Source organism: Aaosphaeria arxii (genome assembly GCF_010015735.1).
Source record: "Aaosphaeria arxii CBS 175.79 unplaced genomic scaffold BU24scaffold_4, whole genome shotgun sequence".
In the NCBI taxonomy this organism is placed as follows: domain Eukaryota; kingdom Fungi; phylum Ascomycota; class Dothideomycetes; order Pleosporales; genus Aaosphaeria; species Aaosphaeria arxii.
Genome location: NW_022983477.1, coordinates 3103949 through 3125604, shown reverse-complemented (window position 1 = coordinate 3125604; position 21656 = coordinate 3103949). Strand labels below are relative to the sequence as shown.

General features: G+C 48.6%; 8 protein-coding genes across 8 annotated transcripts; 3 read left to right on the top strand and 5 right to left on the bottom strand.

Moving 5' to 3' along the window:
• Positions 1-9: 9 nt before the first annotated feature.
• On the bottom strand, positions 10-2214 carry BU24DRAFT_433400 (uncharacterized protein; the record flags this gene model as incomplete). Its single annotated transcript, XM_033529968.1, has 2 exons — positions 10-1630; positions 1679-2214. The coding sequence occupies 2 exons, from the start codon at positions 2212-2214 to the stop codon at positions 10-12; spliced, it is 2157 nt and encodes a 718-aa protein (XP_033384678.1).
• Positions 2215-4351: 2137 nt separating this feature from the next.
• Positions 4352-6731, top strand: BU24DRAFT_199847 (FAD-binding domain-containing protein). The gene is made up of 5 exons (XM_033521805.1): positions 4352-4364; positions 4418-4661; positions 4716-5367; positions 5424-6331; positions 6386-6731. The coding sequence occupies exons 2-5, from the start codon at positions 4527-4529 to the stop codon at positions 6584-6586; spliced, it is 1896 nt and encodes a 631-aa protein (XP_033384677.1). The 5' UTR covers positions 4352-4364; positions 4418-4526; the 3' UTR covers positions 6587-6731.
• Positions 6594-8246, bottom strand: BU24DRAFT_450876 (uncharacterized protein). Its single transcript, XM_033531060.1, is given in 4 exon segments — positions 6594-7702; positions 7751-8009; positions 8104-8109; positions 8129-8246. The coding sequence occupies 4 exon segments, from the start codon at positions 8157-8159 to the stop codon at positions 6859-6861; spliced, it is 1140 nt and encodes a 379-aa protein (XP_033384676.1). The 5' UTR covers positions 8160-8246; the 3' UTR covers positions 6594-6858.
• A 1609-nt stretch (positions 8247-9855) lies between these two features.
• On the bottom strand, positions 9856-10556 carry BU24DRAFT_422682 (uncharacterized protein). The gene is made up of 3 exons (XM_033528050.1): positions 10201-10556; positions 10072-10146; positions 9856-10021 (listed from the first exon to the last, which is right to left on the bottom strand). Exons 1-3 carry the CDS (start codon positions 10376-10378, stop codon positions 9948-9950), a joined length of 327 nt encoding a protein of 108 aa, XP_033384675.1. The 5' UTR covers positions 10379-10556; the 3' UTR covers positions 9856-9947.
• A 1409-nt stretch (positions 10557-11965) lies between these two features.
• On the bottom strand, positions 11966-13193 carry BU24DRAFT_462503 (uncharacterized protein; the record flags this gene model as incomplete). Its single annotated transcript, XM_033532017.1, has 3 exons — positions 11966-12858; positions 12924-13065; positions 13113-13193. The coding sequence occupies 3 exons, from the start codon at positions 13191-13193 to the stop codon at positions 11966-11968; spliced, it is 1116 nt and encodes a 371-aa protein (XP_033384674.1).
• Positions 13194-14147: 954 nt separating this feature from the next.
• On the bottom strand, positions 14148-15089 carry BU24DRAFT_199754 (uncharacterized protein). The gene is made up of 2 exons (XM_033521804.1): positions 14751-15089; positions 14148-14678 (listed from the first exon to the last, which is right to left on the bottom strand). Exons 1-2 carry the CDS (start codon positions 14814-14816, stop codon positions 14379-14381), a joined length of 366 nt encoding a protein of 121 aa, XP_033384673.1. The 5' UTR covers positions 14817-15089; the 3' UTR covers positions 14148-14378.
• Positions 15090-16267: 1178 nt separating this feature from the next.
• BU24DRAFT_199710 (uncharacterized protein) lies at positions 16268-17232 on the top strand. The gene has a single exon (XM_033521802.1). The coding sequence runs from the start codon at positions 16421-16423 to the stop codon at positions 17132-17134; it is 714 nt and encodes a 237-aa protein (XP_033384672.1). The 5' UTR covers positions 16268-16420; the 3' UTR covers positions 17135-17232.
• A 770-nt stretch (positions 17233-18002) lies between these two features.
• On the top strand, positions 18003-18907 carry BU24DRAFT_199726 (uncharacterized protein). Its single transcript, XM_033521803.1, has 2 exons — positions 18003-18545; positions 18606-18907. The coding sequence occupies exons 1-2, from the start codon at positions 18121-18123 to the stop codon at positions 18814-18816; spliced, it is 636 nt and encodes a 211-aa protein (XP_033384671.1). The 5' UTR covers positions 18003-18120; the 3' UTR covers positions 18817-18907.
• Positions 18908-21656: the final 2749 nt, after the last annotated feature.

The following is a 21656-nucleotide window of genomic DNA, read 5'->3' as shown; positions in this document are numbered from 1 at the left end:
ACGTGCCAATTACCATGAGAAGCTCTCTTCGCTCAATCTCAGAACAGCACCATGTCTGGCTAATGCTGAGACGGCGACCCTCACGTCGTCCGACATTCCTGCTGGCCCGCACACGACTACAGTAGTACCACCCGTCGAGCTATTGAGCTCCGTTTCAAGAACCCTTCGCACGTCGAATCTCTCGCCAACAGAAACATTGACTTCAATGTTAGCCCAATTTGACTGGCCATTCTTTCTTGTGCCTTGTTGTCCCAGCATTTTCTCCACGGATTCAACCAACGATTCCGTACGAACACCCCAGAAGAGCTTAGCTTTGCCCAATGGAGAACATAAGGAATTGGCATGATCTAGCAGTGGCAAGACAGCTGTGATTCCGACCCCTCCAGCAAAGAATATTACGTTCGGATATTCCAGTGATGGTTTTGCAACGGGCGATGGGATGATAGACATCTGTTCCGGTCCATAAGACGATTCCACAAGGACGAGAGTTCCGCTGGTCGATGAGGCAACTCTCTCTAACTGCGATGTTAATCCTCCATGGCGACGAACGAAGAACGTGATTCCAGCTCCACGTGTAGGTTGCACAATATTGTGAGATTTTACGACGTTACCCTCCTTATCCAGCTCCTCGGATGGAGCATCCGACTTCGATCCCGATCGTTCGAAGCTCAGAGCACGTGATAGACCTTGACCAGATACCGCAGCCACGGAGAAAGGATGGTTCTCCCAGACACGCCACGTGAGGCCGGGGAAGTATAGATATGCCTGTCCGCTCGCTTGTACTCCTGGGATATCGACTTTGAGGTAATCCTCATCAACAACCGTGACGTATGCCCTCTTGAACCCGTTTCGAAGAACTCGCAATGGTCGGGCAAAGAAGCGATCGAATCCCCAAATGACGAACGCGATATATACCCAGGTTTCATATCCCCACTGCCATGTGAATCGGTAGTAAATGTGCAACAAGCACCCGATCATGGACAGAATTGCAATTACCACATGGGACGCAAGGAAAAGCTCATACATCTTCTGTCGGATCGGAAGGATTGACAATGGAAGTAGAATTACCAAGGCCATAGTTGCTACGATGCCCCAGATCCAATACTCGAGGGCTGCCTGCTCTGCGTGTGCCTCTGCACCTTGGGCAAGGTAAATCTGTAGCCAGACTGCCGAGTGGAGGCAAGCCTGAAGGGTGCAAATGAACGCAATCCAACGGTGTACTAACAAGAAAGTGGAGTGCGACCAATTCGTCAAGTATAACAAAATGTTATTGCGGCTCGAGTACAGAACCGTCAGGCCGAGATTTGCAAAGCTGAGGACGCCGACGCGGTTACCGAAGTAAGCAGTGACTTCCTCCGGCTTGTGGCCATACCATGAGTTTGGCCAAGTGATGTGATATCCAACAGCTGAGAGGAGGATGTTGATAATCCAGATATAGGCAATGAAGAGTGCTTGTCCACGAGTCGGGACAATTCCCATGCCGAAGACTGGAACCGAATGGGAATGGCCGAAAGCTGGTGGATCGATGAAGTATGCATAGAATTTACTGACGAAAGACTGCGGCAAGGGTAGGAACCGGAATAGCGAGAAGACGGTGGGAATGACAGAGCAACTGATGAGCAAGACCAGACTGACAAAAGGTTAGCACCAAGGGTCGGACGGGGTCTATGAGGCCTACCCATATGTATTTGATCTTTTCTCGGTAATATCGTAACCTCCATCGCCATTGAGTTTAGCCAGCCACGAATCCTCGTCAACGAGAGATGTTGTATTCAAGTAATCGTCCTCGCTGATGATCGTGGTGGGTGGCTCGTCGACATTGGCTAGGGCACGTTGATATGAGATTTTGGGAGAGGGTTGACCTGGCTGTCTGCCAACCAGATAGTGCTCCCACCAGCCCTCGAGCTTGGACATGGTTTCGCTTTGGCAATGAGTGGAAATGCACCATGCTAGAGTCTGTAGGAACGGATCGTTGGTGGCATAGCAAAGGGGCGAAGGCGTTTCCATTTCCATGTCTGCATGATGTGATTGCCCACCGGTTCCAGCATCACCGCAGTGTAACATCCATCCGGTAACAACATCGCGACATGCAAAAGCGCAGGGAGGATCGTACATGCGAATTCCATATCCAATCAGACCATGTTGCGTACGTCCTTGCGAGATGTGGGCAATTGCGGGTGCCGCCAGAAGAGATAGAAGCGAAAGGGACTTCATGATTGCGAAAGACAGTTTCTCCAAACCGGTGCCAGAGCCTGAAACTGAATCTCAATGAGATGAGACATGCTGGGAGGGTCTCATTATTATTTATTTTGAGAGCATCTGATATGGAGATAGACATTATTCAAAGGCAAGTGGTTGTGGTTGTGGAGTAACAAGATGCCAAGCTCGTTGAGCAAGAATGAGGGAGTTTTAGTTATTCCTTGATTGGGTAGTCCTGCAGCCAGGAATTCATGTCGCTCGGATGGTTCCCGAGGCACTAACGTGTGCTGGCTAGGGTAACGGTAAGCTCATACATAAATCTGCTCATAGGCTTGCGGTGGACATAGCAGGCTGAAGGGTATGTAGAGTACATAGGGCATAGAAGGGAACATTCATTTGTCTAGACCCTGGCTCCGGTAGAAACTCTCACCCACCATGGCAAAGTCGCTTAACCATCCGGGGCATTTGTAAAGTGGCTTGAAAAGAGCTCAGATCCACAGAATTGACCATTGACAATGCTTCGAATCAATTTTTTCTTTTATCTAATGCTGTGATTGTGGGCTTTTGAGCCACTGTGGAGTGGCAAGTCTCACGAGCATCCCCACTTACGCTAGAATATGCTCAAATACGAGATATGCTGGGATTGAGTCCTCATACAATCTCCTGTATGGTGACTCGTGCCAGTATCTGGAAAAGAAAAGCAAGATAGTCATGCCATGCGTGGTGGTCCACGTGGAAACCGCTAGGTCGGAATGCGTTATGTTGGCATGCCGAAGAACCAACACGATGTGGATATTCGATCAAAATATGCTCAGGACTTCTTGTTCTTCTACTCCACTAAGAGTCGGTGTAACGATAATGATAGCCAAATGAGTGGTGGCAACGGCATGCTATTGTAGCTACCACACCACCGGAAGACTTAGACTCACGTCGTGTTGGAGCGTTTATTCCGTGTGGAAACGGAATAGAACACTACATCTATTGAACAGATATGCTCATAGGTTTCAGATTGTCGCGAGATAACTCTTCTATCGCTTTAAATTTGTACAAAAGGGCAGGGTAACCGTTGTCCAACTTATACGACCCGTCTTACATAGCTCGTACTAACCATTAGATTTCCCTTTTATGTGGTGAGCTATGTTCTACGATGATTCCTGGACAGACACTGGTGTACTAGAGGGAATGACTGAAATCTCTGGTAGCCGGAGTACGACAAGAATCAATCGGAATATTGATAGCATATAGTCGGAGTACATCCGCATTCAGGGCAATACCACGACGATCAAAGCTTCAAGCTTTCCTCTCTCCCAGTCAGATATGAAAGGAGTACTAACCAGGACAATCAAGATGCAATATTTCCGCGCATGGCAGACATGTGCATTTTCGTTCATCTGGACATCCAATTCCCCGGACGAACTGGCCTACATTCGCTGGCCGCCTGACTAATACGGAACCTATGGTAGCCTTCCGTCAAATAACAGGCTCAGACCACATATATACCATGTGTGCACGGTGTAGAAGAGCCACGTGCCAATCAGGTTGGGAAGTCAGCACTTTACCGGTCCGCGGAGACGAGATCGTGGTGCTACGTAACCAAATGTGCATAGCCGTACCAGTATATCTATGTCTCGGTTCCCACCGTACATGAAAACCTGCAGACCTCACCATTGCACGAAAAACTCTGGCCCGCGATTAAGGCAGTGTTCTTTTCGTGGAAGGCCTTGCTGCTCGTCCACAATTGGTGATTGGACGGATGAATACATGATCGACAGCTAAACCGTTTCCGCATACTAACATTCACACATACTGCACGAATAGTATGCCTTGCAGTACTCAAACGACATATTATATAGCACGAACGGCTCGCGATGGGAGTACAATGCTTGATTGCACATAGCAAGGCAGATTTAATGTATTTTGAAGCTTTCTTCGGTCAGCTTTACATTGTCACCCAGCATACGCAAGTCGGATTATTGGCTCGCCTGATATGGAATCATCTCAGTTTGCGATTGGCTAAAATATGTTTGTAGGATTCTACTGCAGGTGATAGTTCTCGAGAATTAGAGGGGAAACCTGGATCTCGGATTCCATTCATTAATTTTACGAGGTAGATTTAATCAATATGTACGTTCCACGCGCTGTAAGTGTGTTCCTAGACTTCAATGGTTACTATTTCGCATCCTTCTCTGACGTAGGATCGAGGGGCTGAGCTCAATAGGAACATGTACCGGTAAACCGAACACCGAAATGCGAACCACGCGAGAGCTGTTACACCAGAACGCGGAGCAAGTAATATAGTCAGATCAACGATATAAAGACTTGTCGGGATGATATCTATCTACCATGGAAATCACCCCTTTCGCACTGATCAATCGGCCACGATGTATTTTTTCATTTTTCTGATTTCGTTCACCGTCGCCAGTGCTTCTGCCATCTCGAACACCACGCAGGATTGTAAATGCGTATGCCTACTACCACTTGAAATAATACCATGCTTCAAGAGCTAACAAAACCAGGTACCTGGCGATTCCTGCTGGCCCTCTACCTCCGACTTCTCCGCGCTGAATGACACACTATCCGGCCACCTCATCCAGGCCATTCCACCAGCCTCTGTCTGCTACCAATCGGAGCCAAACTACGATGAGGCAGCCTGCAACCAAATACTATCCAGCTGGTTCAGCTCTGATTTCCATGCTGCCGACCCCATCAGCATTGGCTGGCCATGGTGGGCCAGAAACCCCTGTCCCCCCATTTTCCCAAACGGCACTTCCGTCACTCTAGATCCTGATGCCGAAAAGAAAGGCTGCAGCATAGGCGCTTATCCTGTCTACTCCGTGAACGCTACCACGGAGGAGCATGTCGTGGAGACTGTGAAGTGGGCTGCGGAGAAGAACATCAGACTGGTGATCAAGAGTACGGGCCACAGCTTTCAGGGGAGAAGTACTGGATTCGGTTCTATCGTCATCTGGACGCACCATATGCGGGGTTTCGAGTGGCACGACAGCTTTAAGGGTGAGCAGTGTGCAAGCAATGCAAGTGTTACGGCTGCCACCATCGCTGCTGGTGAGAGAGTCCGGGATATATACACGGCGGCGGACAAGCACAACTCTGTAATCGTTGGAGGGTCAGAACAGGCTGTAGGAGTCATGGGATGGTTTACTGGAGGAGGTATATCAACCCTTTTTGTTTCCTATACTCTCCCAGAGACTAACGTGAACCTCAAGGGCATGGTCCTCTTTCGTCTACCTATGGCTTCGGCGTCGACAACGTCCTCGAGTTCCGCATTGTAACTCCCGATGGCAAAATAGTAACCGCCAACCCATGCCTCAACCCCGACCTATTCTGGGCCGTCCGCGGTGGCGGCGGCTCCACATTCGGCGTCGTCACATCAGTCACGATGCGGGCATACCCGTCTCCACGCGTGACGCGCCACAGCTTCGCTCTATCACTGCTTAGCCTAGACAACGAGACTCTCTTCTGGGATCTTGTAGCCGAAGTCTTCAGCGAACTCCCACGCCAAAAGCAAGGCGGCATGCAGGGATACGCCTCCCTCGTGCCCCCCGTCCCAGGAGCAAACCCATTCAATGGACCGAACGACCCTCCGACTTGGGCATTGATGTGGAGCCATAATGCATACGACAAGCCCAACGGGACAGTCGAATCCCTCGTCGCGCCCATGTTAGAGAAATTGGATCCATACAACGGGTCCGCAATTTTCTACCTCTCCGAAGTCCGCCAATACCCAAATTTCTTCACCGCCTGGGACACGACCGGCACCCAGAACGTGGCTATCAGCGGGATGAACATAGCTTCGCGGCTGTTGACTGCGGAGTCGCTAACGCGCGACAAGAAGCAGCTCGCGAGGCTGCTGCAAAAGGCTGCGGCTAGGTCTCCAGATGGCAGTTATGCGTTGATACAGTCACATTTGGTTGCGAACGATAGGCACGAGCTTGCGGATCAGGTGTCTGCTACTGCGGCTTGGAGAGATGCGGTGGTTAGCTTTCTCGTCATTGAGGGCTTCAAGGATTCGAGCACGTTCGAGGAGGCGCGGCCGGTGTTGGATAGATTGACGTATGAGAGGCTTGCTGCGTTGAAGTCTTTGGCCCCGGAGAGTGGAGCATATTTCAACGAGGTAGGTTTGATCACTCTGCCAAATCTGAACAAAGGTACTAATGTGTGGATGTAGGCCGATCCATTCGACCCGAACTGGCAATACGAATACTGGGGAAAGAACTACGAAAGACTCAGCCAGATCAAAAAGAGCTATGATCCTCAAGGTTTGTTATGGTGTCTTAGTTGTGTGGGCAGCGAAGAGTGGACGGCCAATCCAAGTGGACAATTGTGCAAAGCATCTACGAAGCAAGAAGGCCAAATCTTGCTAGCATAAATTGTGTCTGTCGTCAGTACTAATGTCGCACGCCCTATTCTGATTGTCACCCTTGATACGTGCCTTCAGTGCAATGTGTTAAACCTTGTAGTCAACGCCATAAGGTTCAACAAAAAATCACGTCACTACAGATTCTCAAGAAACGTAGAGCTCATGAACAAATACAAGATATATTTTCCCCGTATAAACCTCGCAGATCTCAGAAGATAATACAGTACAAGAACAGTCCATCCCGAAACCGAAGCTATGATATTCAATTACACTCTGCACGATTATGAACTAGGAGTGGCATCAGTAACGGTGCCGCTCTCGCTGGTATCCTTCTTAGTCTCCTCGTTCTTCTTCGCGGCAGCCATCTGCCAGGCTGGGATAGCAGCACGGCCGTTGGGCATCCTTCCATACGAAGGGGTAGCTGGCTTTTCAGCAGCTGGTGTGGATGGGGCTGGTGTTGATGAAGTTGCAGGTCCGCTGGCGCTGGAGCTTGCGTTGTCAGTGGTGGTAGTGCTGGTGGAAGGCTGTTCGCTAGGGGTAGCAACTGGTGTCGATTGCTGAGCGGGCGTTGAGCTAGTAGAGGTACCGTTGACTGCGTTCTGGTTTGAATTGATGCCGTAGTAGGGTGGGACAGACGACACAGGTCGGGGTGCACCTGCACCCATCCTGTTGCCGACCAAGGTCTTAAGGCTCTTCAACTCGTTCGAAAGCTCCTTTAGTCTTGTATCCGTGGTCTCTTTCTGAGCATCTAGAGCCTTGGGGATCAAATCTCTCAGGCCTCGCACGTCATCCTCAATGCGTCGGTTATCGTCACCTTGTCTCTTTGACGACTCCTTCAAGGTCACTAGGGCGCTCTCAACCTCTCCCAGAGTAGCATCTAGTTTATTTGTTCTCGCCTCTTCTGATTCCTTGAGAGCGGCAGTATCCGCACTCAATTGGTCAAGTAGATCGAACGCCTTCTTGAATGACTCATCAACTGAGGCCTTATCCTGCTCCAATTGTGGTTGCGTGGGTGGGGAGATGAGAGGAATGATATAGCGCTTGGCTGTGAAGTAAAGACCGTAGCCTACGCCGCCCATCACCGTTGCCATGATGAAGTAGTCGCGCCAGTCGCGCTTTGGTGGCCTAGTTCCTTGTTAGATTTGTTGCTTCCGTTGGGGTGGTGAACCATACTCAGGAGCAGGAGGCGGCTGCTGCCAGTAACCCTGCTGAGGGTATCCTCCATATTGTGCTGTAGGCGGGGGCGGCTGCCTGTATGCATAGCTCGGTGGTGGTGAAGACGATGCTTGTGATGGAGGAGAAGAAGGGTGGCTGGGGTCTTCAGCTGCGCGCGCTAACGAGACATCGATCTCTTCTTGGGTGAGGTTCTTCGACTGGAGGAAGGCGATGCGCTTTTCGACAGGCGCGTTGGCTACAGAAGGGTCCTGGAGAACTATTCAAAGTGTCAGATGCATGTGATATAGTGTTCCTTGTTGAAGCCGAACATACAGGAGACCTATCGTCATGTTAGTGAATGGCGCGCGCAAAGGAGAGCGAACGAGGGCAGACTTACAGCTGATGTGATGAGGTCCTCGCGGACCATCGTGACTACCTCTGCCTCAAACTGAGGTTCATAAATGAGGGAAGTCAAAGGATCGAAAGTCGAGCGTTGAAGTAGTTGGGATGGGAGCCGTCGTGAAATGGCAATGGCAATGGCACGGAATTGCCTCGGCTTCTGCTTGGATGCACGCACGGACCATCAACTGATCTTCACTTCAATTTTGCTGACTATTCTCCGCTCTCCGCACTGAATCGACATCTCCACATCGGCTACCATTCCGAAGGCCGATATTGAGCACGATGGTATCAATCCTTTCTTCCCCATGATGTTATTTACATTTGAAGCCCAAATTTTGCGTTTAATGGAAGTACACATTGGCTTTGAACGGAAGCATCCTATTCTCAATTGCTCCAATACTAGATAGGGGTTTAGTATTACTCTCAATGTAGTCTATCTGAAGGAAACGTTTTTCTCTTGTCCCGATTCTCTTCCTGAAGTGCAATATGTATATTACTTAATACCATGGGTACTGCGTTGGGGATTAGGTCAGAGAAGCTTTGTAGTTATGCACATATCTTTCCGATTGTCTATGGGTATCATTTTTCGTTTGAGCACGTGTAGCCTTTCCGATCCTCCAAACACCGTCTGACATAGAGATCATGGATCTAGAACATTCCCATGCTATACTATCGCCAGAGACCAGCAAGCCGTGCTGCCGACCAGCAGGCTCAAGAATACCATGTAGTCTACTAATACTTCGCATGCTGCATTCTAGTCGAGAAGACCCTCACGTCTCATCTGCTCTCTCTCCTGCTTCATGATCTCATACCAATCGATAATCCGTTCACCGGCGTGAGCTCGAAGCGTGGGTAACATTGTGGCATCGTATCTTGAGCTGTTGTGGCCCTCGGTCGTGTTGGGGTCGTCGTAGACTGGGCAGTGGATGATTTCTATCTTGATGCCGCCACGTTGTATTCGTTTGGGGATTTGAATAGGTGTTGGACGGTGCTTTTGGTGCTTCTGTGCCTTGAGGTGCCTGCGCTTCTCGCGATTGAGTAGATCCATCTTCGAGTGATGTGTTAGCTTGGAAGGTGACATGTACGGAAAATGAGATCTTTTCGCAAATAAAATCTTTGGATGTGTTGGTAGGGTTTGCCAGTTGACCTGCACGTCGCAGCAGTGATAACAACTGAGCAACTATTGGTCGCGAGGAGTACGCAGGAACTTGAAAATGCTACTAAAGCTAGGCCAGATACTTATAGTCCTAGATAGAGCATCAATCGATTCGTGAAATTGGGCCATACCGGATCGGATACAGTCGTAGAGGCGGAGCAGGAGTAGTTGCGAATGAAAGCGCAAACACCGGGAGACAGAAGACCTTAAGTATAAGGAAATGTATGTTTACTGCCAGACTCTTTTCATTTTGGGAGTGAAGAAAGGTGAATTGCTGCCTGAAAGTATTGTACACTTGTCGATTTCTAAAAAGATGCTACTGAATAGTAATTGCCAGCAACTCTTCAGAATTGGAATTTATGAATTGCTGATATGTTATGAATTTGCTCAAATTAGTGAATGTTCTGGAGTGAAGTGTAAAATTAGCAATTTCAAAAGGCACGGATAACAAATGATTGAGAGGCGGAGCAGTGAGTGAAACGAAACAAAGTAACTTCACATGGACCCGATATGTTTCGTACAACAAGGATTGGAATTGAGTGAAATTGTTTCAACATCGTTTGTACAATTAAATCAACTAATAACTCCTCAAGGTATCATAGAGTGTATCATAATGTTTGCTGTGGACCATATAGCTATGGTATACATCTCAAACATTTACTTTCGGATGGCAGATGTACCATCGTCTGGACCTGGAAGACCCTCCTCGTCTCCTGGCTCAGCATAGGTACCTGGGAAGGTGAGCTGGGATCCTTCAGTGATTCATAACTTTACTACTTACCAGCCTTCTTAGTTGCGCCTCGAGTACGGGAGTCGAGGATATTATCATCATCGATGGCCTCACGATCATCGCGAGCTGACATTTGTCAGATTTCATGATTCCAATGATCAGCAGTGTAGAAAAACATACCAAGTTGCTCGTCTGAATCGGCGGTAGCAGGATCGATTGGATCTTCGATGGGAGCGGAGTCGCTCTGTACGGGAATCTGGCACTGGCCTGAACGGCTCTTGTAGTCATCGTCCATGGAGTCGCCAGCGGGGCCCTGGGCGAAGTCGTTCTGTTGCTCGTACTGATCGTCGGCGGACATGATGAATATGTTGGTGGTATGATAAGAAAATTTGGGAAAGTGACCAAAAATGTGAATAGAGTGTTGTTGTATGAGAATTTGAGAATCTGAGAATGAAATTGAGAAATCAAGGGCGCAATTCAACGAGTTTATATGTTTGTTGAGGCATTATCAAGTACGTCATGCTTCGTGTATGCCGTTGCACCTGCATTTGATCGCATTCTACCCCATCCTAGGTGGATCGAAGAATTCCATGTGTGATCATACTTTCTCGTGGTCAAACACCATGACAACATAGTCTAGAATTAGTGTCCTAAAGAAGTGCGAGGAATCCCGCGCCATGGTAAACCAAGATCGATCCGGGGTGAAAGACCAATGATGAAGCGCGATGCTATCACGGATTCTGACTGCAGTGGATAAGTGTCGCCAGTGCTTCTATGCGAAAGCGCCTCGTAAGACGCACGGAAACTAACAAAGTCTAGTATGAGCATTTTCATACTGGCTTCTTCAAACATACACCGATTGATTCAGTCAGACAGCGATTACTTGTCGGGTGGAGAAAAAAAAGAGCGTCATAGTCTTCGCACAATTACTTCATCAACCCATCTACCCCAATTGTTGCACTTCAACGCGTTCATTGTTGTTCAGCTGCTGCAAGGAGCAACAGCAAAGAGAACTCAGCGCTATCCATCTCCACTAAGGTGTATCAGACGTCAAGACTTCGATGACTGGGTCTAGCGTCAGGCACATCGTGCATCTAGGAAGGATGATCGACCAGGCGGACCATCGGCAATCTTGGTGGCTGAGATCAAATGGACGTGTCTTTTAACGATGGCGTAAACGGACCCAAAGTCGCGACGTTGGAGGAAATCTGAGTTTACGTGACGTGGGAGACGTGAAGCTTTGACGCGAAATATCGTGACGAAATGCATCCCATTATCCACCCTTTTTGGGTTTAGGGCATACCCGATCCAGGGTAAACATCGATTTCACAATGCGATCACGACAAGATACGGATTATTGTAGGGTTTCAGAGAGATCCTGACTTTATTCTGATGGAGGTCACCCGGTTGCGTAATTTAAAATGCACTGCTCAGCGATTTGGAAGGCGCATCACGTGCCTTCACTTGAATATCACCCGCATCACCGAATCTCATCGCATGGCAACAGAGACGTTCACCATACTAAGCAGCAATCATAATCCAGGTGCCAAGCAGTTCGCTTTTCGCTCCACTTCATCTGTGCTAACAAAGGAAAGATCACAATAGGTTTCTCTATCACGGCAGTCGAATGGTTTACAATCATTGAGTGTGCTTTCTACGAAAGGTAATTATAACTGTGCACACCGGATACAAATCTTTCACGGTCTTACTTTGCATCAAGCACTGACACATGTGTCCAGAAAAGTTATCATTCAGTCTTCAAGTCGCTATTCTCCAATGCTGCTAAACCAAAGCCATACCAACCTCACAACTCATATTGGCAAACGGGAGCCCCGTACACTCAATCTATATCAAACGCGAGCCGCTATGCATAAATCAATCCTTCTACCATCACAACATGATCGTCATTACATCCTCATTCACCCTTCCCAAGACCAGTGTTACCTCAGACCCCTTCCCTCAAGAACTGCTTAACCCTATCACCCCAGATAGCAGCCCTCTTGTAGACCTTCATCTCGGGAACATTACCCCTCCCGAGCCCATCAATCGCCTCACACAGCATCTCCCCAGACCCTTCATCTCTCAACTCCCTCAGCGGATACTGATACGTCTTGAATGAAAACACTAACGCGCGAGTGTTGGGCAACCGATGCAGAGTCTGCCTCTCACACCTCACGACAGTCTGGTCTATATCGATCTCGTCATCTGCAGACGGGGGCGGTAAGCCATCATTCAGGGCTGCCCTGTCCGCCTCGGAGATGTGGTTGCCGTCGAGGCAGAAGAGCCGCTTGTGTGTGGTTATCGTCCAGTTTGCGCGCTTGACGATCTTGCCGATGGGTAGGTTGGCGAAGTAGCGGTCCATCGACTTCTCCATCTTCTCGCTGTAATTCGGGACCGGGGTGTGGATTTCGGCGAGCTTCATGCCGAGCTTCTTGAGGGTGGAGAAGCCGGAGGGGAAGCAGGTCACGAAGCCTTGGAGGCGGTATTTGTCGTCGTCCTCTGGGGTAGAGGGTGGGAGGAGGAAGAGGAAGTCGGAGTCAACGTTGCTACCGAGCAACTCGAGTGCAGATTGGGATGTGGTAGGTTTGAGGGGGAGATGAAGGTTTGTTACTTTGTTGTGAAGGCCAGCTGGCGTGAGTGTGTAGACTGTGGGGAAGCGTGTCGGTAGGTAGGTCTCTACCATCCAGGTGTAGAATTCGAACACGGCTGGGTCAACTATAGGGTTCAAGGCGAGGACGTTGGTGCCCTCTTCCTCGATGAGCTTCTGCCGGAGAGCGATTCGTGAAGCGTAGGTCTTATCCATCGCGACGAGGTCTGAGAGAGTGGAATTCTCGATAGCTAGGTTGATCAGACATGTCACTGGATGGCCGTTGCGACCCTATTGAGGGTCATTGAGGACTTACACATTGTAAGATGGTATTTTGGCTTGAAGGGACGAAATTTGATTGGCTCTTCTTGCTCCAGATCGAGATGCGGAAGAGCTTCGATCTGGTAATATGCGTCTTCTTTCGCATCATTGGGCTTTTCAGTTTCCAAGATTGACTGCTGTACATGGTCAATGACATATCGCATGCTGCGAGGATCAAACTCACTGCTAGTGCTCGCCTTTTTCCGATACTTCTAAACACCACCCACAGCACACTGATGATGACAGCTAGCCATAGCTGAGGCATTCTGATTAGGTCGATTTGATACATGATTGTCGAGGACGTGCTATCTGCGGCAGTACGACTTAGCTCTTATGCTTGCGGCAGGAGCACCTTTTCTATACAGAAGTATCACAACCAAACGTATATATTTTCCGTTTTGGTCATGGTCATGATGCTAGAAACATTGTTATGCAAAGATGATTGACGCTTCAAACGCCTCCTTTGTGTTCATAGGAAAGGTTGCTGTGGGGTGGCCGACCCCGCCTTTGGTACTGATAACGTCTGGGGAGGGACCGGAGACCTGACCAGCGCGTTTAGGGCGTCTAAGGGTCGAGCACAACATTTACTTGCAAGAGCAGGTCGCTTAGAAGCGGCTTGAAGTGATACAACACTAAGATCATCTGCAAAAAGCATATCATTACTGATAGTAGCAATGCTTCTGGGTACGCCGATCTCGGTTGGCTCTTCGAATCACAGGCATGGGTCAAGACCCGGAAGATAGAATCTGCTGGTATACCGAAATATATCTAAACTCTTATTGCTATGAATGGTCCAAGTATAACTGCGAGCACTTCTGTGCAATCTCAACGACATACAGTGGCTCCTTGTGTTGATATGGGATTGGCTTTGGCTGCAACTTGACCTCAAAGAGTGGTCGTAAGTTAACGGAGACGGATGTCTCTTGGCCACATGGAGCCTTGCCTCCACAATGGTGGGGGCCAACCACTAGAGTTAAGTGGCCATACATCGTCCATCATCACAGAACTGGCTGTGGACACTGTTCAGTACCCATGACTGAACACTCGACTTCGAGGTAGCATCATCGGTCGCGTGACCGCATTTCTGATATGAAGCGTAAACGAAGCGACCATCAGCACATTGAAATTTAAGTCCAAGATTGTCTAGATCTTCTAGAACCGCTGATATATGCAATTAAGGGCACGCCCGCTCAGCGTGCCGGACAAGGCGATGGCCCGGGATTCCTGAAATGGATCCCGAATTTCTACGGGAAACAATCCCATGTGACTTGGAGGCAGAGGTTTCAACGATTGAGACACGGCATATGGGAAGCTACGTGTGCCCACGATAGTGTTCCTCGTCTCGATAACGCCAGGGAAAGCCAGCAAGCATAGAGTTATGACCATGGCTATGATTGCATCATGAGCAGGACAGAGAACCACTAAGATGTGCCATGGGTGCGTCAAAATCTCATGAGCTTGCGATTTCTTCCTTCAATCCGTCTTTGGTGTTTCGCAAACGTGGATCCGACTTATCCGACCTGTCACCACCTGTTGATTCTGCGTTCGGTTGTGGACGGCGGGCAAGGCTAAATCGTCGACGGTGACCGCTCGGGCGCTCTGTAAGGCTGGGAGCGCGTGGACGAGCTTTGCCCCGGGCGCGGCCGCCTATTAATGGTATCTCGTGGGTAACAGAGCGACCGGTATAAAGAATGACATCGTAGACAAGGAGGGCAGCCCAAGGGCCGATGCAGATGATACCGAGGAGCAACTAGAGAGCAAAAAGTGTTAGTCAGACCGGTAACAGACGCGCGAGCATTGAAGAATAGATATAGAGCCTTACAAATAGGCGGGTGATCCAGGTTTCGAGGGCGCTGAAGCTTTCTGGTAGAATTGATAGGAGGCCCATGTTGAGGGGTGTGGTGGAGTGATGGATGTGGAAATTGACGCCTGCTGACAGGTATGAGGGCGAGTGTGTGTGAACGACAGACGAGTGACGCCGTGGCAAAGGAATCAATCAAAGAAGGAAGGGCAGTAGCGAAAGAAGACTTGATCTTGAAATATTGTTGAGTCGAGTACTGAGTAGAGTTGAGATGAGTGCCTGTATCGTACTCTAACCCTAAGTTTGTTGGTGTTTCAGTTCAGGGTTCAAGAAAAAGTCGACCAATCCAATCAGGGCTTGGAGGTGAATTCCATGGACTTGGTCCGTGTAGGTATTTCCTTAACCCTTTTCGTCTTAGTCTACATTTTCCCTCGCAGTCTCATACCCGAACCAAAGTCCCAAAGGGCGGGAAGTGGACCCTCCCATTCCCTTATCCTTATCCTTAACGTTTTCTTTATTTGAACAACTCTCTATTAAACAATATATCAGCTATGGAGTAAGGAATCAATACACTACATATGAGAACTGTCCAACATAGAACGGAGTAGACCATAGTTTCTGACTCACGTTTACTATGGCCTCAATCATGGAATATGTTCAACTTCTAGATACTCCCTCCCCGTCCATAAGGGCGGAGAGCACCACTTTGATATCCCTGGATACGACCAGATTGAAAGCACCCAATTTGGTCGAGTGCTACCAATTTTTAGATCTCAACAGTATAAACACTACTAATTCTTCTTATTCCAGGATAATTGGAAATAATTATGGTCAAAATGGTAGAACAAGAACAAGAACGGACCAAAGACGGGAAGAAAAAGATGAAGATTACGAAGAAGAAGGCAGAATATAAGAAGGCACGAGCATCTCCGCCTTCCATGCATACTGTTTGCCTCAGCCGTTTACTCTCATGCACTGTGACGATTCGGCACAGGAGGGGGGGAGGGCGGGAAAACAGTCCAATCAGCATCCAGAGTCGACCAAGCAGGCAGACATCCAATGCATCCCCAGGTGTCAACTCACATGCCTTATCCCTCCCATCTTTCGTCCCCCTTCCCATCCCCTTCCCTTTCCCTCCCACACCTATCCCCACATCTTCCAGAGTCATGTCAGCTTGCTGACTCTTCCAGCTCAAAGTCTTGTCCAACTCACACCAGAGCAGTAATTGTTCTTCACCAAACACTCGCCTCTTGATGCTGCAAACCTTCCATCTCCAGCCCTTTCCTTCGGATCTGCCTTGTCTGGTCTGGTCTTCCATAAACTGTATCGATATCCCTAGCTGATCTGTTCCGGGATAACTGACCGCTTTGCCTCTACCGGTCATAGTGGGGTAGACAGCTCTTCCGATCAATACACCGCGGAGCCTCCAGATAGCTGCAGCCTAACACCTCAAGTCAGGTGTAACCCCCGATATCTCACTTTGGCTGCTGAAGACCTCTGCTCTCCTTCTCTCCCATCTGATCTCTGTTCCGCTTTCACATCTCTATCACCTCCAACATTTCTAACAACACCCTTCGTGTCTCTCCGATCGTTCAACACAATACGAAACGACCTCTATCCACTGCTTGTTGCCGCTGGTGTACCCTACTTACCTACGTGTTGCTGCACACAGGGTTGGTTCATCGGCCGTCATGGCGGAGCTTGAATTCCTTGCAGCAAATCCAAATGAGTATCGGGACTCGACAATAAGCGTTCTTCTTCCTGACGGCCCCATTGTTCGCGTGGCAGATGTATCCTACCTTTTCATCACTAGCAAATGTCCATTACTCTCCTACACTTTCGAAAGCTCGCTCGACGGTGGCTACCAAGCATGTATCGAGGTCACATCTGAAGCCGCCATGGTTCGCTTGCTGCGCTACATCTATACGGACAGCTACCTAACGTCGGATGAAGAAAGTACCCTCAATATCTCGCTGCTCACGCACGTGGAGACATACAAAATCGCACGAGACTATGACCTCCCAGCACTTCAGCTTGCAGCAAATTCTAGCCTCACTCGTGCTGTTGAAATCTCATGCAGCGTACCAAATCCGCCTTCCGGACTATGTGATACGATACGTTTCGTTTACAAGCATCTCGCCGCAGAACAGTGTCTCTTAGATACTCTGCTGAACTACTGCGTCTCTGCTTTTAGATATCATCGCTTCGGTACGGACCCGGAGTTCCAACGAGTTGCTTTTGAGATTCCCAAATTCCATCAGGACATATGCATAACAAATCACGAGCGCGATTTCCAGGATGAAGGTAAGTCAATGTCACCACAAAGCGTCTCTTCCGCTCACAGTACGCAGGCGCCTCGGACATTGTTGCAATGTCTGCCTCTCGTCCACACGACAGGTCGATAGCCCTATTTGACATGGATGCGCGCACTCACGCTGAATTCCACTTCGACGACACTTTCGATCCCCAACTTCGCGACGTAGTTGATGAGAGCCATTCCCCAAAACGGCGCAAGACATACACGGGCGGTACCTTTTACGTAGTCCATCAATATAAGAACACCGAAATTTTGGAAGTCTTCTCTGAAAGCGAGCAGTCTGATGAGGATGATGGCTTTACGCTGGTCCACCGCCCTACCGTATCGGCAAAGCCAAGCAACGCCTGCCAAAGCCCGGGACAGACCAGCAACACCGACTGCAATGACAGTTTGTATGGCTCTGATGACGATTTTCCACCAAGAACAGCCGTTGCCGCTACTAATATCCCAATACGGGCGAAAACTACACCTCCTCCTTCTCCTACTTCTTCCATGGCCGCGAAAACGCATATCACGCGTACAGTTGCAACATCAGCGATTGACTCCAGTGATGATGAGTGGACCTCGGTTCCGTCCCCATCGAATCTTGGATTGAATACCAAATAGACCTTGACATATCAAGATGATCATGCATGCATAACTTCAAAACTGGCGCATTGGACGTTTTAGGAGCAACATACAGGGGTTTGAATAATTTGGCATGATAATCTTTTATCAATGGCTTCTAGTACAGCTTTTTACAAGAAGCTTATGTTGTTATGTAGACGAAATGTCATGGACATCGTCGGAAACTTTTGACGTGCAATGGCAGGTATATGATTTTAGGATGAGAACATTTCAAAAGGAGTTCATTTCCAGCACCGAACACAGTGGTGGGTCTAAGATTCATCCAGAACAATTCCAGGATTAATATGAAAAATACCAACCTTCTTTCCTCCTAAGATCGAATACTCTCATTTGTGATGGAAAGCCCATTATATGGTCTGTTATGTTATGCCCTGACAGTCCGTTCAGGACCTTCACCAAACAAGCCATGTCGTTCATGCGTTCGAAGCGCGCACCTATCGTAAAGACATGCTCTATATCACGGTTGCGGTTGCGCCTTTTTGTACACCACCTGCCTACAACCATGTTCCTCCTAAGATAGAAGGAAGGCCAAAAAATGTATCTATGCATCACAAAATCCACCATGATGCCTCGTATCAACAATCCTCCAACAACACCACAACATCTCTTTCCACAGTCGATACAGTCACATTGCTAAAAGAAAAAGCATTTATTCCCACCATTCGTTTCCATAAACACACGTCGCTTTTCAACATGGCAAACAACATGATAGAACTGGAAACTTTCCCGCCGCTCGACCTTTCGATGCGACCACCCTCAGACAGCAGTCTTGATGTTCAACCAGGACTGCTGCGACGTTGGCACCTCACCAAAAAGCGTGTTCTCGTAATTGTCGCTGTCATAGGCAACGCCCTGATGGTTGGTGTCGGAGTGTAGGACTATCCCCTCTTTTACTACTACCGCCCTGGGTGCGATCGTTGATATCCAAATAGGTGGCAAATCCTCACGGTTACGACTGAAAAGCATCGAAGGGAGATCCAAAGGAAGCGACCAGACGCCGAGACCCTGTTGTTCATTTTCGCTTCCTTCGGTCTGATTACCATACTCTTCTTTGCCCTTCGCTATCTTCTCGAGTGGATTATGGATTACTTTTTGTATGTTCGGACATGGGTAAGTTGTCATCCTCGAATGGAGATTTTCTGACGAAGGCTTGTCCATCTCTTCAGACAGTATGAGTTAATAATGGATGCTGACTCTGGGTGTTTTTGTTTCCCATAGGCACGGGGGAATAGGGATCAAGAACACGATGTGAGCTCTCAGAGAACAGAGTCCTGGGTAAGGACGGTGGAGTTGGAGGTTTCGGGTGGATCCCTTCCTGAAGCTTGAGATCACTTTTGTTTAAACTATATCGTTTGGATTAGTTTTTTATACATTGCTGGAAAGAATGGTCTTTCGCTGCTGTCTTGGCCTTCGTTCACTTAGGATCGTAATCGATATTCTCGTTTACACAATCTTTCGAATGCAGTCCATCCTACTCTGACTCGATCCATTCCGTTTAATAACTATCAGTGAGCAAGTAGTATACATGATATGTTATCGTCACCGCACATAGAACCTGCAAGAGGCTTAATCAATTGATCGAGACCATGCACCATCCACACGACACGATAGGCGCACTAATGATAAGATCCAAAAGCCTAGTGCATGCCATGAATCAGTAACCCCCACTATCGCACGCCATACTCACGGCACTCACCGTCAAACATAGGTCACGATACGGCGCTTGTCGGCAAATGCCTTTAATCACACCCACCTATGTATCCACTTAGTCCCTTAGACCCCGATTGAACAATCGCAGCTCGCAAAAAGGAAAAGAAAATACCTGTGAGAGAAAGTATCATCACCGCGACCTGTTGTGATAGTTACGTAGTCCAACGGCCAAGACACCGGAAGAACACACCCGTTGCATCGTAGCGCATCATCCACACAAAAGCACCACGATGCATGCACTCCTGGACGTACGCAAGCGCTCGGCCAGCCCCACTACCAGTATATTAAATAAAGATACTCCCCTTCACCGTAGACCTAGGAGGCTAGCTGGATTAGCTCGGCAGGATCCGACGAATGGCTGCAGCATCCGATAGTTATTCGTGGTCAGTTGATACAGACTTGGTGCTTGAAATGATTCATGGGATTGATTCTTTCTTTGCTTTTGTCTGGGTCTTTGCATAGGTATGCGACCAAGTACACAGGAACATTTGTGGAAGTTGTTCGTTCTGGTAAAGCTGCGAGAGGATGTACTTGTTTGAGGAGAAAGAGTGGATTTTGCATGGCCTGGACTGGTTCACGACAGTTGGAATTATTATTGTCTCCGTTTCTCCTTGGAGACATCATCGTCGTGGTATGTAGTGTTAACATAATAAATTAACGACCCATCGGATCGCGACCTATCAAAGTCTAGGTTTCGTAAGAGAAAGTAAAAAAGAAGGGCCGTTACTTCATTTGGGGGCCGTTTGTTCGGTGGAAGGGTTCAGGTTGTTCATTCCGGCCATGGTGCTATACGTTTGGCCTGACTTTGGGCCAATGACTAGTGGGATATAATGGCAACTTTATTCGCCCTCCGGTCCCTAATCTTAGATCCGATTTCGACGGAGTCGTGGGCACCGCGTAGACATTGATGTGGCGTTGCAACGACGAACGAATATTCTCTACTACAAGTATCTAGAAGTGCTCGACTGTTGTTAATCATTCAAGCGTCTATTAGGCAAGCAAGGTAGAGCAATGGCCTTTTCTCCAGACAAGAAGCGAAAACGGTTAATGATGTGCATGGTCCGATAGGCGACTACCTTTAAAGATCCGATTTGACCGAATGATACTCCGTAGACTCGTCTCGAGACGGATTCGAACAGGGTAGAAACGTGAATATCTTAGCTCTGCCGTGGGACTAGAACACGTTCCCGCTTCTTCGCTTGGTATACCCGTTCTCGGAGTTCTCTTCCGGGAATAATGCACCTATAATCTCGATCGATTCAGCTTGTTGTACGTAACTTCACCCCAGTTATTGATGAGAACTGAGACGCGTGAAAGGCACACGGAGGATGCCGGGATGGGGGCTTGCGATGATTAGTATAGGGTCCCACGCTAGCATTTTCGAAAGTAAAGTTCAGTTCAGAGATGCCAGGGTTGTACCAATCTGCAGTAGGATATCTAGTCAGTTTTCTTGGAAGATGCTTTTCGCTATCATTGCCAAAAAGCCTGAAAGAGAAAGTAGGCGACAAATCGTATCCATCTATGCCCGCTTCGGAGTAGAACGCAGAGGCACATGCGTCCGCGGAGTCCAGGTTTAGACGATTGCTTGTAACCCCCTCTGTGCAGATAGTGTATCATACGATACATAGAAGTATAGGGGTGTATGTTCATGATAGGCTCCACCATGGGGAAAGCCAGGATGCCAGCACTCGGCGATGTTGCTCTGGTTGGACGACCACGAGCCCAGTTTGTTGGCTTTTTCTTCGGATCGCGCAGATAGCTATGGATGTAAACACTGGCTCGCTGTGCCACGAGGACGCCCTAATGCACTATTGCCATTAATCGTCCCGAGAATCTGGGTTGCGCACGTAGGATGAGATAGTGTGGGCTTGATGGCTGGTGGGCGTTTCGGCAACCGGCACAGCCTGGTGTCGGCATTGTAGCATATCAATTAATGCCTGTTCAGATCGGTGATGGATTTACGGCTGAAGCTGAGGTTGTTCTCCTCTGGTTTGTCCATTTGGGTTATATAACACAGGCTGGGAGAGCGAAAGCGACCTGAGAGTCAGTTTTTTGTTCATATGTTTGTATTCGCTGGACATTCGACGATAAATCCATCATTTGGCTCTTTAAAGAGTAGAGAAGTAAAGCAGAGCAAGGCCTGCGATCGCAGGTTGCGAGGCTCTTTAGCGGGATCGACATGGTTGCTAGTGTGAGGGGAAAGCGTAACGGATGACTCGTTCCACCACGCGGGAAGGCGTGCAAACCCACTGCACTGAGGCAGGATGCTTGAG

Bases quoted from the DNA above. Each gene is read 5' to 3' on its own strand.
- BU24DRAFT_199726 (XM_033521803.1), top strand. From the start codon at position 18,121: ATGCTCTATATCACGGTTGCGGTTGCGCCTTTTTGTACACCACCTGCC. The intron at 18,546-18,605 runs GTAGGACTATCC...ATATCCAAATAG, and splicing joins CTGATGGTTGGTGTCGGAGT to GTGGCAAATCCTCACGGTTA.
- BU24DRAFT_422682 (XM_033528050.1), bottom strand. From the start codon at position 10,378: ATGTCCGCCGACGATCAGTACGAGCAACAGAACGACTTCGCCCAGGGC. The intron at 10,147-10,200 runs GTATGTTTTTCT...GACAAATGTCAG, and splicing joins CGATTCAGACGAGCAACTTG to CTCGCGATGATCGTGAGGCC. The intron at 10,022-10,071 runs GTAAGTAGTAAA...TCACCTTCCCAG, and splicing joins AGGCGCAACTAAGAAGGCTG to GTACCTATGCTGAGCCAGGA.
- BU24DRAFT_199847 (XM_033521805.1), top strand. From the start codon at position 4,527: ATGATATCTATCTACCATGGAAATCACCCCTTTCGCACTGATCAATCG. The intron at 4,662-4,715 runs GTATGCCTACTA...TAACAAAACCAG, and splicing joins CCACGCAGGATTGTAAATGC to GTACCTGGCGATTCCTGCTG. The intron at 6,332-6,385 runs GTAGGTTTGATC...GTGTGGATGTAG, and splicing joins GTGGAGCATATTTCAACGAG to GCCGATCCATTCGACCCGAA.
- BU24DRAFT_199754 (XM_033521804.1), bottom strand. From the start codon at position 14,816: ATGGGCCTCCTATCAATTCTACCAGAAAGCTTCAGCGCCCTCGAAACC. The intron at 14,679-14,750 runs GTAAGGCTCTAT...TTTGCTCTCTAG, and splicing joins CCTGGATCACCCGCCTATTT to TTGCTCCTCGGTATCATCTG.
- BU24DRAFT_199710 (XM_033521802.1), top strand. From the start codon at position 16,421: ATGGCGGAGCTTGAATTCCTTGCAGCAAATCCAAATGAGTATCGGGAC.
- BU24DRAFT_450876 (XM_033531060.1), bottom strand. From the start codon at position 8,159: ATGGTCCGCGAGGACCTCATCACATCAGCTG. The intron at 7,703-7,750 runs GTATGGTTCACC...ACAAGGAACTAG, and splicing joins CAGCCGCCTCCTGCTCCTGA to GCCACCAAAGCGCGACTGGC.